Source organism: Amia ocellicauda, chromosome 2 (genome assembly GCF_036373705.1).
Source record: "Amia ocellicauda isolate fAmiCal2 chromosome 2, fAmiCal2.hap1, whole genome shotgun sequence".
Lineage (NCBI taxonomy): Eukaryota > Metazoa > Chordata > Actinopteri > Amiiformes > Amiidae > Amia > Amia ocellicauda.
Window position 1 is genome coordinate 1869517 of NC_089851.1, and position 15311 is coordinate 1884827.

At 39.2% G+C, this 15311-nt stretch overlaps 1 protein-coding gene across 1 annotated transcript in view; it reads left to right on the forward strand.

Moving 5' to 3' along the window:
- LOC136712087 (scavenger receptor cysteine-rich type 1 protein M130-like) overlaps positions 1 to 7076 on the forward strand; it is a 50137-nt gene extending 43061 nt beyond the window's left edge. Inside the window, exon 16 of the mRNA XM_066688695.1 lies at positions 6757 to 7076. Within this exon, the coding sequence (XP_066544792.1) occupies positions 6757 to 7076 (320 nt within the window). The remainder of the gene's footprint in view (positions 1 to 6756) is intronic.
- Positions 7077 to 15311: the final 8235 nt, after the last annotated feature.

Below are 15311 nucleotides of genomic sequence, written 5' to 3' on the forward strand. Positions count from 1 at the left end.
AAGTTGTTAAAATGAAAACAGCCAGGATCCCATCTGATATAGACCTCCCCAAGGATTGCAGGTTCAGACCCTTATGGCAAGCCACATTATCATTTAGATATATCTTTAATTCGTTTAAATATATATTTAATTAATTTAAAGACATCTTAAAATATTTTGAGATTTCTCTAAATCATTTAAAGATCACTTTCTTAAGATCTCTTTGCAGCTCAAGAATATGTTGAGCTGCAAAGAGATCTAAAGAAAGGGATCAGGAAAGCAAAGAGGAAAATAGAAAGACACATAGCTCTTGGAGCTAAAACTAATGCAAAGAGCTTCTTTCAAGACTACAACAGCAAGAGGTCAATAAAGGAGGAAGTGAAATAATAATAATAATCTGTTATGAAATGTAATTTGGGAAAATAATGACAAGCAATACTGGGTGTTAGGAAGGCAAACACAATTACCAAGAGAACAGCACTGCAAATATTAACACAAAAGCATATCTAATTACACATTACCTGCATTATAACTATTCATAACTACAATGTTAAAACACTGTAAGAACATAAGTAATTACTTAGTACTTACACCCAAACTGAACCGAAATCAACACAGTTCTCAGTGAAGACATCCCTAATCTTCACCCCAGTCCCGCTCGAACCAGCAGCAGTGAGGGGCTCCTGCTGTAAAACAGCAGCTCCTCCCAGAAAGCCAGCCAGCTCTGCTCCCTGCACCTGCACCTCTCGGTGTCTTTCATATAAGGTCACACTGAGCGCTGCACATTGTAATTGGCTCCTATGAACCCGGCCTGTACCTGATCTTTACCAAACAAGGCTCTTGGCCCCGACACACACAGCCGCTGTGTATCTTGCCCACCCCGTCGCTGTGAGCTGTTAGACACAGCAGAGACTGAGAGATGTCAGCGCGTGATTATTGATTACTCTTCACACAGATCAGCGAAATGTGGCTTCTTCTGTTCATCTCACAAGTAAGGACCTTCTGTTTCAGTTCATTACATTGTTCTGCTTGTCTGAGTCTTTAAATGTATTTAAATTACATTAATAAAAAAAAAAACGAACAGCATTAAAGTAAATATAGGTATATATTGTATTCAAAGATAATACAAGAGCTGTGATATCCAAGTGAAGGAAGAGACGAGGTTGTAAAAAATAAATACATGGCACATGTCACAAAATGTTCAAACAAAATGTAAGGTTGCTTAGTAATCAGTTAATCAAAAATCAATCAGTTAGCTGATATACATTTCATCTAATTATCATAGGCTGAACTCACACAATCTTCAACATAATTAAATCCATGTTGTCAAGTAAATCTGCTCCTCGGCTTCAAACTGTGTTCCAGTTTTCCTCATGTTTTCAGTGAGACATTGACACTGAAACTGCTGCCTCATTACTGCACTTATTATGTTTGTTTATGAATACTGGGAAATTGGGAAAAGATTATGTGTTAATTAACATATATTGACTATATGTTTCCAGACATTTATATCATACCATAGCTTATTTCTACTTTAATGATATTATGTTTTTTTGTATTATTATTTTGTATATACAATGTGAAATGATGGGGATCTCAGAAACAAGTGAATTTTGTAGTTTTGTTGAGTGAACATTATTTGTAGGTTTTTAAATCCTCCATTGAATTGACGTTTCCTCATTAAAACTAATTCTGTGAAATTCGTGTGCATTAAAGTTAGATCTTCTGTTTGTGCTGTTTTCTGCAGCTTCTTTTCTCTGCTTTGAGGTTACAGTCAGTATCTGTGAGACACCAGTGCATCTCAATTAACAACTGAAAGTCTTGATATGGTGCAATGAGCCTAATTGCCCTATTTAGTGCGTGGTTATTGATCGACAGTGTTACTTTTTAATTTACATGCAGAATGTATGAACTCCGTATGAACAATAAGCAAGACACTCTTGTCCAGGGCAACTTACAGGTTAAAAGAGCAAAACAACTGAAATATAATCTGACTGTGTTCATTCCTCCTACAGTTATTTTAAAGACTTTTTAATTCATGAGTTGAACATACAGTTAAAATACACAAATTAAAAAATACATTATATTATACATTATACATTATATGAATATTTTTCATTGGATGTTTTTAATTGTTACATAGGATTAGGTATAATAATGATTCAATATGTGAGTCATATAAATATTGTAAACAAATGAATGTGCCATTATTCAATCAAACAATCAATACATTTTTATTTGTTTAGCGGCCTTCGCAGGGAAACCACAGAGTGCTTTACAGAGTGGTAAACATACAGCAAAATAAAAATAATCCATTCATTAAATAAATTAAATACATACAAATAGACGTTTAACAGTTGCAATTAACTAAAATAATGTAAACCAGCATTAAATAAACTCCTATGGATGGCATGTAGGAGAAAATAAATCTCTGGAGGTCCCCGGACTAGGCCCCAGACTAATGATAACCTTCCCTCCAGGCAGCATTATTGATCAATTTGTTATTGAAAATTTCGGATATATTTACCCTACACATAATGCACTCTTTGAAAAGCACTGAAGTTGTAGCAATATGTGCATTTATTTATTTTGTTTGTTGCTCAGTTTTGTCATATTTAATCAGGGCTATTTTCTGTTTTCAGTTTTCAGTCTAAATCTGTTGAAAACATCATTGTGTCTCAAAAAACTGTTTAGTTTTTTGTTTGTTTGATTTATGATGAAATTGGCAAATGTCCATATTGTTCTGACTTGCACCAATAGCACCTCATTCTTAATTTACAAATAGATTTCCAACACTGCATGAAAGCAACAGTACAGCATATTAATACATGAGTAATACATTTGTAAGTCGCCCTGGACAAGGGTGTCTGCTAAGAAATAAATAATAATAATAATAATAATAATAATAATAATAATAATAATAATAATAATAATAATAATAATAATAATAATAATAATGAGTCATCTAAGGGCAATACAAAAAAAAATGCAATCACTGCTAATACCTGATTCCATTTACTGAGGAGAAGCAGATTATTAAAATGTTTCACTGTTTGCATGCAATGCCAACATTCTGTTAATGTAATTAGAAAGTCTTTATACAATTGGCAACAGTTTCTCATTAATTATCGAGATTCACAAAACCTTCAGATAGAAAGACAGTAAATTGTTCGGGTGAGTAAAAAAAATCTGTGGTAACTGAAGATCAGAAGCCTTCATTCCAACGCATCTGTATTGACCGCATTTCACTTGTTATCATTTATAGCTTGAATACGTGTTTCTTTCTTCTTGGTTTATAATTATTTGTTTATTATTATTAATATTACATTTATTATAGCATAATTCAAAATTGAAAATACTGCGGGGTTCCATCCACGGTAAGACTTAAACCCGGATCTCCCACACCACAATGCAGCACCCAGGCCTCTTAGCAAGACTTCAGAATAACTACACCGCCCCACTAGTTAGAGTGCGTCCTCACGCTGCTTCTTCATCTCCCTGAATGGACCGACACAGGCTCGGCATCCCACTGCTGACACCAGTGTAATGGACTCGAAGCTTTTTCTCCTGTGTCGCTTAGTGAGGCTTCAGAATTATTCAAGATGATTTAGATTGCATTTAGTATTATACAGTGGCTATCAAAAATATTCACCCCCCCTGGACTTTTCCACATTTTATTTTGTTACGACATTAAATCAGAATGGATTTAATCAGGAGTTTTTGCCACTGATCAACATAGAAAATGTCTATAACGTCAAAGTGAAAAATATAATCTGCAGATTGTTCTAAATTAATTACAAATACAAAACCCAAAATAATTGATTGCATAAGTAATCACACCTTCAGTCAGTATTTGGTAGAGGCACCTTTGGCTGCAATTACAGCCATGAGTCTATGTGGATAAGTCTCTACCAGCTTTGCACATCTGGACACAGAAAGTTTTGCCCAAAATTGCTCAAGCTCAATCTTTGGTGAACAGCAATTTTCAACTCTTTCCACATATTCTCAATTGAATTGAGGTCCGGGCTCAAGGCCCAAGCATGAAACAGAAGTTGAGAAACACACGGCAATAATAATCACCACCATGGTGGATTACGTCCTTTATTTGCAAGCTTTGCTGCTGGCTTTGGAAACCTATTTAACCATCCAAATTCACCTCATTCAGCATCTACACACAGCACACATATGTTGTCAAAAAACAGAAGAAAACACAGACAAAAAACACAAGTCACATGTAGACAAGCAGAAGAGAAAATACAACTATATGAATACTACCCAGGAACAAAAATTGTGTTACATAGTGTTATGAATGCGGCTTGTTTTGGGGATCGTTGCGCGCAGTGGTGGGGAATTCAATAAACTGTCGGACGATCGTAATGTTAATAGCATTATGGTTTGATGGGAAATTCTGCTTACTGAAGGCTGTGATGATGGTCCCAAATCATTGTAACATTTTCCCTGTTGCCAGACACTGCAACATTGTCACCACCTGTATCTCGGCTGGCGTGTGGTCATTCGCTCACAGTGCAAAGCGCATCATTGTCAATAGCGCACAGTGTTTGTGTTTGTGCAATTCTACATGCTGAATACAGCAGCAACAACAATGTAAATTGTGTTTCTTCATGTGTTTAAATTACACTTTTAGGACATTAGTATCCCATGCACTCTTACTACATTGTGATTATCAAGTTGTATATACATACGTAGTTAAAGTTGTACTCATCACTGATGTCACGGGTTCCTTGGTTCCAGACCAGAACGTTTTTGGTGCCAGCAAAAGCGGCTGCATGCCTTCCGGGAACCAGGTTTTTTTTGCGGTGGAACCGGTTCCGGCACCATGTCTGTGGAAAAGTGCTAAGAGTCTCCCACATGCCTTCTGGCAAACTCTAGCCGAGATTTGATGTGAGTTTTTTTCAACAATGAAAGGCTACTTTTTTGAAGCACCCAAGCTATTGTTGCAGTCTGCAAGTGTCTCCCAGCTCAGCCATGGACAGACTGTAACTCCTTTAGAGTTGCCATCAGCCTCTTGGTAGCCTCCCTGACTAGTGCCCTTCTCGCCTTCTCAATGTTTGAGTATTTTCTGTTTTGTATTTGTAAATAATTTAGAACAATTTGCAGATTATATTTTTTACATTGACATTTTCTGTGTTGATCAGTGGCAAAAACTCCTGATTAAATCCATTCCGATGTCATGTTGTAACACAATGAAATGTCCAAGGGGGTGAATACTTTTGAGAGCCACTGTATATGTATTAAATTATTGATTGATTTATTGAGTTACATTTTTAAATGATATGGAGAATATTTACATTATTTTGCTCAGTCGTTGTGTTATAATGTATTGAAATTATATATATATATATATATATATATATATATATATATATATATATATATATATTGTCACGGTCTCTCAAGGAGGACCGCAGGGCATGGGAGCTAAGGACCCAGGTGCAGCTCTCGTAGAGGCAGCTGACAGGACAAAAAGGCAAGACAAGGACATAGTCGAGGTCACGGGCGATGGTCAGGAACAAGAAGGCTGAGCGAGAGACAGGACTGGGAGTGAGAGAGAGAGAGAGAGAAGCTAGGAGATGACAAGGAGCACAAGGAGCACAAAGAGCAAGGCTAGGTGAATCATGACATATATATATATATATATATATATATATATATATATATATATATATATATATATATTATTTTCTGTATATGTTTGTGTGAACTGTATACAACATTTTTATAGTAGTGTTATAACTTAATTTTCATTTTTAAATATTCGTTTTCAGCTTTTTTTTATGATGTCAGAGATAACAATGTGTATTAAGTAATACATTAAAACAGAGACTAACGCTGAGACAGTTCCACTAATGTCACGAATAACAAATAACACGAATAACTGGAGGAACTGCGTGCTCAATGCAACTAAACTTTATTAATGAACAGATTACTTGACTGGAGCAACGCTCCTCACTGCAAAAGTTTATACTCTCCCACTCTCAGTCAACTCTTTAACTCTGCCTAAACTGCTGTGCGGGAACCCCCAGAACTAGCATTCCCACTATATAACTATAACTCTTGACTGTGTAACACCTGAACTGCCCCACCCCACAAGACACAGACAGACGCAAATACAGAACCATATATCCCCCAGTCCCAGATCACTACAGTACGGTTGTTAATGCCAGTATTTATTAAATCCTAAATGTAAATATAAAAAACAGTACATTTTACTTATAGTCCATGGTTTCCCAGTGAAGATCTGAAAGCTGATTGCTTGCTTGCATAACTTTTCCAAACTCCAGTAATATATTTTGATATACATATCAAAGTCAGAGAGCTTGTGACACAAGAATGGGAAAAAGATAATACTGGAGTTTGGAAATGTATTGCAACCAGGCGATTGACTTTCAGATCTTCATTGTGAATATGTTGTCTAAATAAGTCATCCTTGAAATTAGTAATGTTTATTCATGTTAACTAAATAATTTCAGAAATACAAACTAAAACATTAATGCATGCAACAGTTAATTAATTAGTTAACATTAACAAATACTGTTCATACCTTGTTGATGCATTAGTTATGGTCTCATTCATGTTAACTAATATATAAGTTAATGTTCGATAACAGACACATTGTAAAGTGTTACCAATAAATCTAGATCATGACAAGTGTAAATAGCTTTGTTGCTGCCAGGGCCCTCACTGTGCTGTGTGTGTTGCTGTCAGGGTGAGAAACAGAGCCAGGGCCCTCACTGTGCTGTGTGTGTTGCTGTGCAGGGGGTCTGCAGGTGAGGCTGAGCAGCCCATGCTCTGGGAGAGTGCAGGTGCAGTTCGAGGGCCAGTGGGGCCCTGTGTGCAGTCACTCCTGGGACCTGCGCAACGCAGAGGTGCTCTGCCAACAGCTCGGCTGTGGGGCGGCGGTGGCGGCGCCCCATCTTCTCCACCCCACGTATGCCTCTGAGGACAGAGTGCTGAGCAGAGTGGGCTGCCTGGGCAACGAGACGGAGCTGGGGGAGTGCAGGGCCGGGCCCCTGGGGGCCAAGGACTGCCAGCACCCGTGGGACGCAGCTGTCATCTGTGCAGGTACATCAGCATAACTGGACTGAGGGGCTAAGGAATGGACATTAATAAAAAATTAAATATTACTAATTAATGAATAGTAGTAATAGTAGTAATGTATAGCAGGATACGATTATTATTTTATTATTTTGTGTATTATTTCAAAAGTCAGATGCTATTATATAACATATAAGCACAACCTCTATGATCAATTTCATACATATTTAGTTTTTATCTATGTGCAACGTGTTTTATCTTTGATTAATTTGATAGATGGTGACATCAACAACAAACAACATCATGGTTAATTAATATTCTTGAGTGTGCATGTACCCAATATATATATTTAAGTATATAATTATCATCAGTCTAAACATAGTTTTATTAAACAGAATTCATGAGAAGAGTGAAAGGTCTTTTAATTTGAAAGTGTGCAGATATTTTGAAGAATGTGTTTCATTTCATTTTGGACAGCACACTAACTCACATGTATTATTTTGTAGAATCTTCAGATGGAAGAAAAGCTCTGGAAAGTGTCGGTAAAAAAATCTTAATGAAATCATATACATGACAGTTGAATTTGATGTTGAATTCTTTAACAATATTTGCCATCTATTCACAGAGAACAGAAGAGTAGAGATAGCAACAGTAGCCGATTCCTGTGCAGGGAGAGTGCATGTCTATGACAGAGGGCAAGAGGGAACAGTGTGCAGCAACGGCTTCGGTCTCAGTGAAGCTCATGTGGTCTGCAGACAGACTGGCTGTGGAGAGGCAGGCAGTTTTTAGAATCCGAAGCCCTGTATCTGATGTCCCCATCTGGCTGGACAGGGTGCGGTGCTCTGGGAAAGAGTCGTCTCTCTGGGAGTGCGCCTCAGATCCCTGGGGCCACCATGACTGCGATCACACAATGGACATTCGTATTGTGTGTAAAGGTAATTACATTTCCTGCTCTGAACACAACTTTGTGTGTTGTTATTTCATAATTGTTGCTATATTAAAGTTAGGAGTTTAAATTGAAATTCGTAAACCCAAATTGCCAGTTGTTCATTCACAAAAGTATTAAAACATTTACAATGGCTGTTAATATGTAATGAGTTCTTTACATCAATTACATTAAATTAAATAGATCAGTGTATGGCTGGTGGACTGTTATCTATCCATTATAATATTTCAAAGAACTTGCTTCTCTAAGGATAAGTGGTTGCTTTCCCACAAAAATACACCAAATGTCATGGTCCAAAGGACTGAGAACAACAGGACAACGGGGGACCCAAGTGCGGAGCATGGTAGAGGCTGTCAAAAACAAGCAGAGGTCAAGTACCAGCAAGGCAGGGCAAACGCAGGCAAGGCAAGACATGGTTGTGGTCACAGGCAAGGGTCAGTTGATAATTCAAACAGTGCGTCAGGGGAAAACCTGAAGTCAAGGTCACGAGAAGTCAGAGTTGGAAAACAGGAGATCAAAATAAAGGAACTGTTCAGAGATTAATCATACAGAATACAAAACTTCATGATGAGTGAGGGAAGGGGTTAAATAGGGAAGAAGATGACCTGGATGATGGGGAGCATGTGTGTGGTAAGTAATCAGGGTGATTGTTGTGATGTTTGAATAATTGCATGCGGGTAGCTGGTAGAGGAGACCCAGTATAGAGGAGTATGGATGAGGCAATGGTGACCTCGGGTGGGGAACTGTGGAAGTGCTTTTAGACAGGTATATTAGAAATAAGAACATAAGACCATAAGAAAGTTTACAAACAAGAGCAGGCCATTCAACGTCTACCACATCGCTGGGGAGTTTGTTCAGATTGTGAGACTCTCTGTGTGAAGAAGTGTCTCCTCTTTTCTGTTTTGAATTCCTTGAAGCCCAATTTCCATTTGTGTCCCGGGTGCGTGTGTCCCTGCTGATCTGGAAAAGCTCCTCTGGTTTGATGTGGTCGATGCCTTTCGTGATTTTGAAGACTTGGATCAAGTCCCCACGTAGTCTCCTCTGTTCCAGGGTGAAAAGGTTCAGTTCCTCAGTCTCTCAGTAGGACTTTCCCTTCAGACCTGGAATAAGTCTGGTTGCTCTCCTCTGAACTGCCTCTAGAGCAGCGATATCTTTCTTGAAGTGTGGAGCCCAGAACTGTCCACAGTATCCAGATGAGCTCTAACTAGTGCATTGTACAGTCTGAACATCACTGCCCTTGTTCTCAATTCTACACTTTTGACAATATACCCTACCATCCTGTTTGCCTTTTTTGAATATTATCTAAGTGCCTTTGAATAGCCTGTGCTGCCGAGATTGTATCTGCTGAGGCACCTATTTTAGTATCATCTGCAAATTTGACAAGTTTGCTAACTATCCCAGAGTCCAGATCATGAATATAGATTAGAAAAAGCACAGGCCCTAGTACTGATCCCTGTGGAACTCCACTAACAACCTCACTCCAGTTAGAAGCGACTCCTCTAATCGACACCCTCTGTTTCCTAGACATCAACCAGTTCATAATCCATCTACTTACATTACCCTGAATGCCTACAGCTTCCAATTTGAGGATCAGTCTTTGGTGTGAAACCTTATCAAAAGCTTTCTGAAAATCTAAGTATATCATATCATATGCTTTCACCTGATCTACAGCTGCAGTTGCATGTTCAAAAAACTCTAATAAATTAGTAAGACATGATCTGCCTCGTCTAAACCCATGTTGACTATCTCCAAGAATATGGTTTTCATTAAGATGTTGCTCTATTTTCTGTCTAATCATTTTTTCCAACATTTTACAGGTGATGCAGGTGAGACTGATTGGTCTGTAATTTCCTGGCTCAGTTTTGTCCCCTTTCTTGTGGATTGGTTTGACATTTGCTGTCTTCCAGTCAGTCGGCACACCCCTGTTCTAAGTGTCATTTGGAATAATCGAGTTAGCGGCCTATAAATCATTTCCCTTATTTCTTTAAGTACTGTTGGAAATATCCCATCTGGCCCAGGTGATTTGTTTGTTTTTAATTCTGCTAGTCCCTTTAGTACCTCCTCCTCATTAATCCTGATCTCTCTTAGGGTTTGACTGGACTGATTGTCAACCTGTGGCATGTTATCTGTCTTTTCTTTTGTAAAAACCTCTGTGAAATACTAATTTAGAACATTTGCCACATCTTGTTCATTTTCCAAGATACCTCAATTTTTGCCCTTAATCTGTTTCACTTCCTCCTTTATTGACCTCTTGCTGTTGTACTATTGAAAAAATCTCTTTGCATTAGCTTTAGCTCCAAGAGCTATGTTTCTTTCTATTTCGCTCTTTGCTTTCCTGATCCCTTTCTTAAGATCTCTTTGCAGCTGAACATAGTCTATGTATTTTGTTTAGTCTCCATCCCTTTTGTATGCGCTATACAACATTTTCTTCCTCTTGATATTTTTTGCATACCTCTATTAAACCATTTTGGCCAGTGTTTTTTGGTCCTCAGTTTGCTAAAACATACCCATCCATTTTCAACTGACTGTATCCAGTGTGCTCCAGTCTACCTCTTCTAAGTGCCGCCTCATACCTTCAAGGTTTGCTTTTCTAAAATTGTAGACCATTGTTTTAAACTTGGGCCTTGTTTTTTGAAAGAATGCCTCAAAGCTAACCATATTGTGATCACAGTTTGCCATTGGTTCTCTAACTAGTGTCCCCCTGACTCTATCTTGTTCATTTGAAAAGATCAAGTCAATACATGCACTCTCTCTGGTTGGTTCCCTGACAAATTGAGTTAGAAAGCAGTCATTTACCATCTCAACCATTTCTATTTCTGCTTCTGTAGTCCCCACTGGGCTTTCCCAGTCTATGTTTGGGAAATTGAAATCCCCCATTATAACAGCCACATCCTTGCTACATGCAGTCCTGATTACACTGTACAATGCAGCATCTTTCTGAATATCGGAGTTGGCATTGAGGTAAAAGGAGGCACGCTTTGGACATCCCCCTGTCTCTACCGGAACTTACAGTCTCTGTACAAAAGGCTACAGATTTGCTATAGTTCGCGTCATTCTGCTTAAGAGCGGTAGCTCCGCCTTTCAGTGACGCGAGTCGAGAGAGAGAGAGAGAGAGACAGAGAGAGAGAGAGAGAGACAGAGACAGAGAGAGAGAGAGAGAGAGAGAGACAGAGAGAGAGAGAGAGAGAGACAGAGAGAGAGAGGGAGAGAGAGAGAGAGAGGGAGAGAGAGAGAGAGGGAGAGAGAGAGAGAGACAGAGAGAGAGAGAGAGAGAGAGAGAGAGAGAGAGAGAGACAGAGAGAGAGAGAGAGAGAGAGACACAGAGAGAGAGAGAGAGAGGGAGAGAGAGAGAGAGACAGAGAGAGAGAGAGAGACAGAGAGACAGAGAGAGAGAGAGAGAGAGACAGAGAGAGAGAGAGAGAGAGGGAGAGAGAGAGAGAGACAGAGAGAGAGAGAGAGAGAGACAGAGAGACAGAGAGAGAGAGAGAGCCCCGCTCGCTCCTGTTTCATTCATGTATCTGTTCAGACACAGCGGTGCGCGTCGCTGACGGACTGAGAGTCACTCTGCGCTTGTTCATGTGCTAGTAGATGCAAAATGTAGTTAGTAATTCCGTTTATTTGGTGGATTATTACACCGCAAAGATAGCCTGTTTAAGTGTCGCAATGTGTGCGCGATCGTTCAGACTCCGGCTATTATTATTATTATTATTATTATTATTATTATTATTATTATTTCTTGCTTGATAACGTGTTACTATTTCTGTTATATCGCTATATATTTATATATTCAGGTTCTGTACATACAGCTGTGACCCTGATACTAAACGGCAGGTTGCTTACCTTCATGTCTCCTTAGTGTTTCATTAAGGTCGGAAGATGGCGCTGTTAAACTCAGGGCTCCTAGCGGCAGCAGCCCTTGATGTTCAATTAGTTAATCTTCTTAAGTTTATAATATTATACGCCTAGTAGAATTACTTTATTTATACTTAATTAGGATATAATTATATATATATATATATACACTCACCTAAAGGATTATTAGGAACACCATACTAATACTGTGTTTGACCCCCTTTCGCCTTCAGAACTGCCTTAATTCTACGTGGCATTGATTCAACAAGGTGCTGAAAGCATTCTTTAGAAATGTTGGCCCATATTGATAGGATAGCATCTTGCAGTTGATGGAGATTTGTGGGATGCACATCCAGGGCACGAAGCTCCCGTTCCACCACATCCCAAAGATGCTCTATTGGGTTGAGATCTGGTGACTGTGGGGGCCAGTTTAGTACAGTGAACTCATTGTCATGTTCAAGAAACCAATTTGAAATTATTCGACCTTTGTGACATGGTGCATTATCCTGCTGGAAGTAGCCATCAGAGGATGGGTACATGGTGGTCATAAAGGGATGGACATGGTCAGAAACAATGCTCAGGTAGGCCGTGGCATTTAAACGATGCCCAATTGGCACTAAGGGGCCTAAAGTGTGCCAAGAAAACATCCCCCACACCATTACACCACCACCACCAGCCTGCACAGTGGTAACAAGGCATGATGGATCCATGTTCTCATTCTGTTTACGCCAAATTCTGACTCTACCATCTGAATGTCTCAACAGAAATCGAGACTCATCAGACCAGGCAACATTTTTCCAGTCTTCAACTGTCCAATTTTGGTGAGCTTGTGCAAATTGTAGCCTCTTTTTCCTATTTGTAGTGGAGATGAGTGGTACCCGGTGGGGTCTTCTGCTGTTGTAGCCCATCCGCCTCAAGGTTGTGCGTGTTGTGGCTTCACAAATGCTTTGCTGCATACCTCGGTTGTAACGAGTGGTTATTTCAGACAAAATTGTTCTTCTATCAGCTTGAATCAGTCGGCCCATTCTCCTCTGACCTCTAGCATCAACAAGGCATTTTCGCCCACAGGACTGCCGCATACTGGATGTTTTTCCCTTTTCACACCATTCTTTGTAAACCCTAGAAATGGTTGTGCGTGAAAATCCCAGTAACTGAGCAGATTGTGAAATACTCAGACCGGCCCGTCTGGCACCAACAACCATGCCACGCTCAAAATTGCTTAAATCACCTTTCTTTCCCATTCAGACATTCAGTTTGGAGTTCAGGAGATTGTCTTGACCAGGACCACACCCCTAAATGCATTGAAGCAACTGCCATGTGATTGGTTGGTTAGATAATTGCATTAATGAGAAATTGAACAGGTGTTCCTAATAATCCTTTAGGTGAGTGTATATATATAATGTGTCAATAGGAGATTATTGAATGTGCATTATAGTTTTATATGTGTTATGTATAGTAATTGTATCTTTATTCCTTTGTAGACCAAACACACACATACACATGCATTCAAATAGATATACAATTATCCATCACTTCAGCTGGATATTCACAGGATGGTCAAAGATAATTAAGTGCCTTTGCCCATGTGCTGTGCTGGGACCGGTACTGTTCTAAATTGCCTCTCCATTAAACTCCATTAAACTAAAGTCAACATTACGTCGTCATTTGAGTCATCTGTGTCCTAACCGACACCCAGGAGCGAACACACTCCAGCACCACCCCTAAGGTTTACAGTCCCCTTAGCTCTACCCAACAGTCTCTGTCCAACAACAGAGTAATGGGAAGTCTCCTGGGTTTGATGGCTTGCCATATAAAGCTTTTTGGGCAGTGCTGGGGGGAGACTTTTTCAATGTGCTGTTGGAGAGCATTCAGGCCCATGAACTGCCACTGAGTTGTCGTAGATCGGTGAAAGGGGACCTTTGTAATATAAGGAACTGGCGCCCGGTAGCATTGTTGTGCTCGGACTACAAGATCTTTTCTAGAGCTCTAACGAACTGCCTGAACACTCATATGGAGTCTCTAATCCACACAGACCAGACATACTGTGTTCCTGGACACTGCATTTTTGATAATTTGTTTTTAATTCAAGATGTTCTCACTGTTGCTGGTCTTTTTAATATAAATGTGGGTCTGTTTTCCCTAGACCAGGAAAAAGATTTCAACATTGTTGATCATGGCTATCTTTTCAAAACCCTGCATTCTTTTGGTTTTGGGGCAGATTTTATTTCCTATGTGAAGCTCTTACAGTGAGGAAAAAAAGTATTTGATCCCCTGCTGATTTTGTACGTTTGCCCACTGACAAAGAAATGATCAGTCTATAATTTTAATGGTAGGTGAATTTTAACAGTATTTTAACAATCCCTCCTGAGATGTGTGCAAACCTGGTGGCCAACTACAAGAAACGTCTGACCTCTGTGATTGCCAACAAGGGTTTTGCCACCAAGTACTAAGTCGAAGGGGTCAAATACTTATTTCCCTCATTAACATGCAAATCAATGTATAACTTTTTTGAAATGAGTTTTTCTGGATTTTGTTGTTGTTATTCTGTCTCTCACTGTTAAAATAGACCTACTATTAAAATGATAGACTGATCATTTCTTTGTCAGTGGGCAAACGTACAAAATCAGCAGGGGATCAAATACTTTTTTCCCTCACTGTGTCTGTCAACTGTGATACCTCCTCTTTGTTGTCCTCCCTCACCTCCTCCCTTGACTCTCTCTGTCCTCTCACATCTCATCCTGCCCATCCCTCCCATCCTCAGCCTTGGATCTCTTCCGTTCTCTGCTTAACCCGATTCAGTCTGCACGCCGCTGAACAGAAGTGGAAAAGGTCCAAACTCCCAGCTGCCCTCGAACTCTACCGCTCTCTACTGTCCACATTCTCCTCCTCACTCACCTCAGCCAAGAAGTCTTACTTCTAATCACTCTTTGAATCCTCTCTCATCCTCCTCCATCTCTCTGCTGCATTTGACACTATGGATCACTCCATCCTCCTCTCCTGACTCAAGACGTATCTTTTCAGACTCTACTTGTAATTTAGTCATTTATTCTCCTGTAAGATTGCACTTATACAACGTTTTCTTATACTCCTGCATTTGCATTACTTGCACTTGCATTGTTTATTTTGATTTCCCCTTTGCTCCCTATCCCTTAGTTCTTAACTTTGACTTAACATCTTGTCTGCACTTATCAGCTTTTACATTCTAGGATGTAAGACCTTATATATTGTTTACTGTATATCTCATATGTATTCTGCCTTGAAGTGCACTGTATTATTGTACTTTGTACTGCGCTTATATTTTGTAAGTTGCCTGGACAAGGTCATCTGCTAAGAAATAAATAATAATAATAATAATAATAATAATAATAATAATAATAATAATAATAATAATAATAATAATAATAATAATAATGTGGTTGAGTTTAAACAAGGCATAAAAAAACTACTGGTGAAGGCATGAAAGCTGCTCACACTCTTT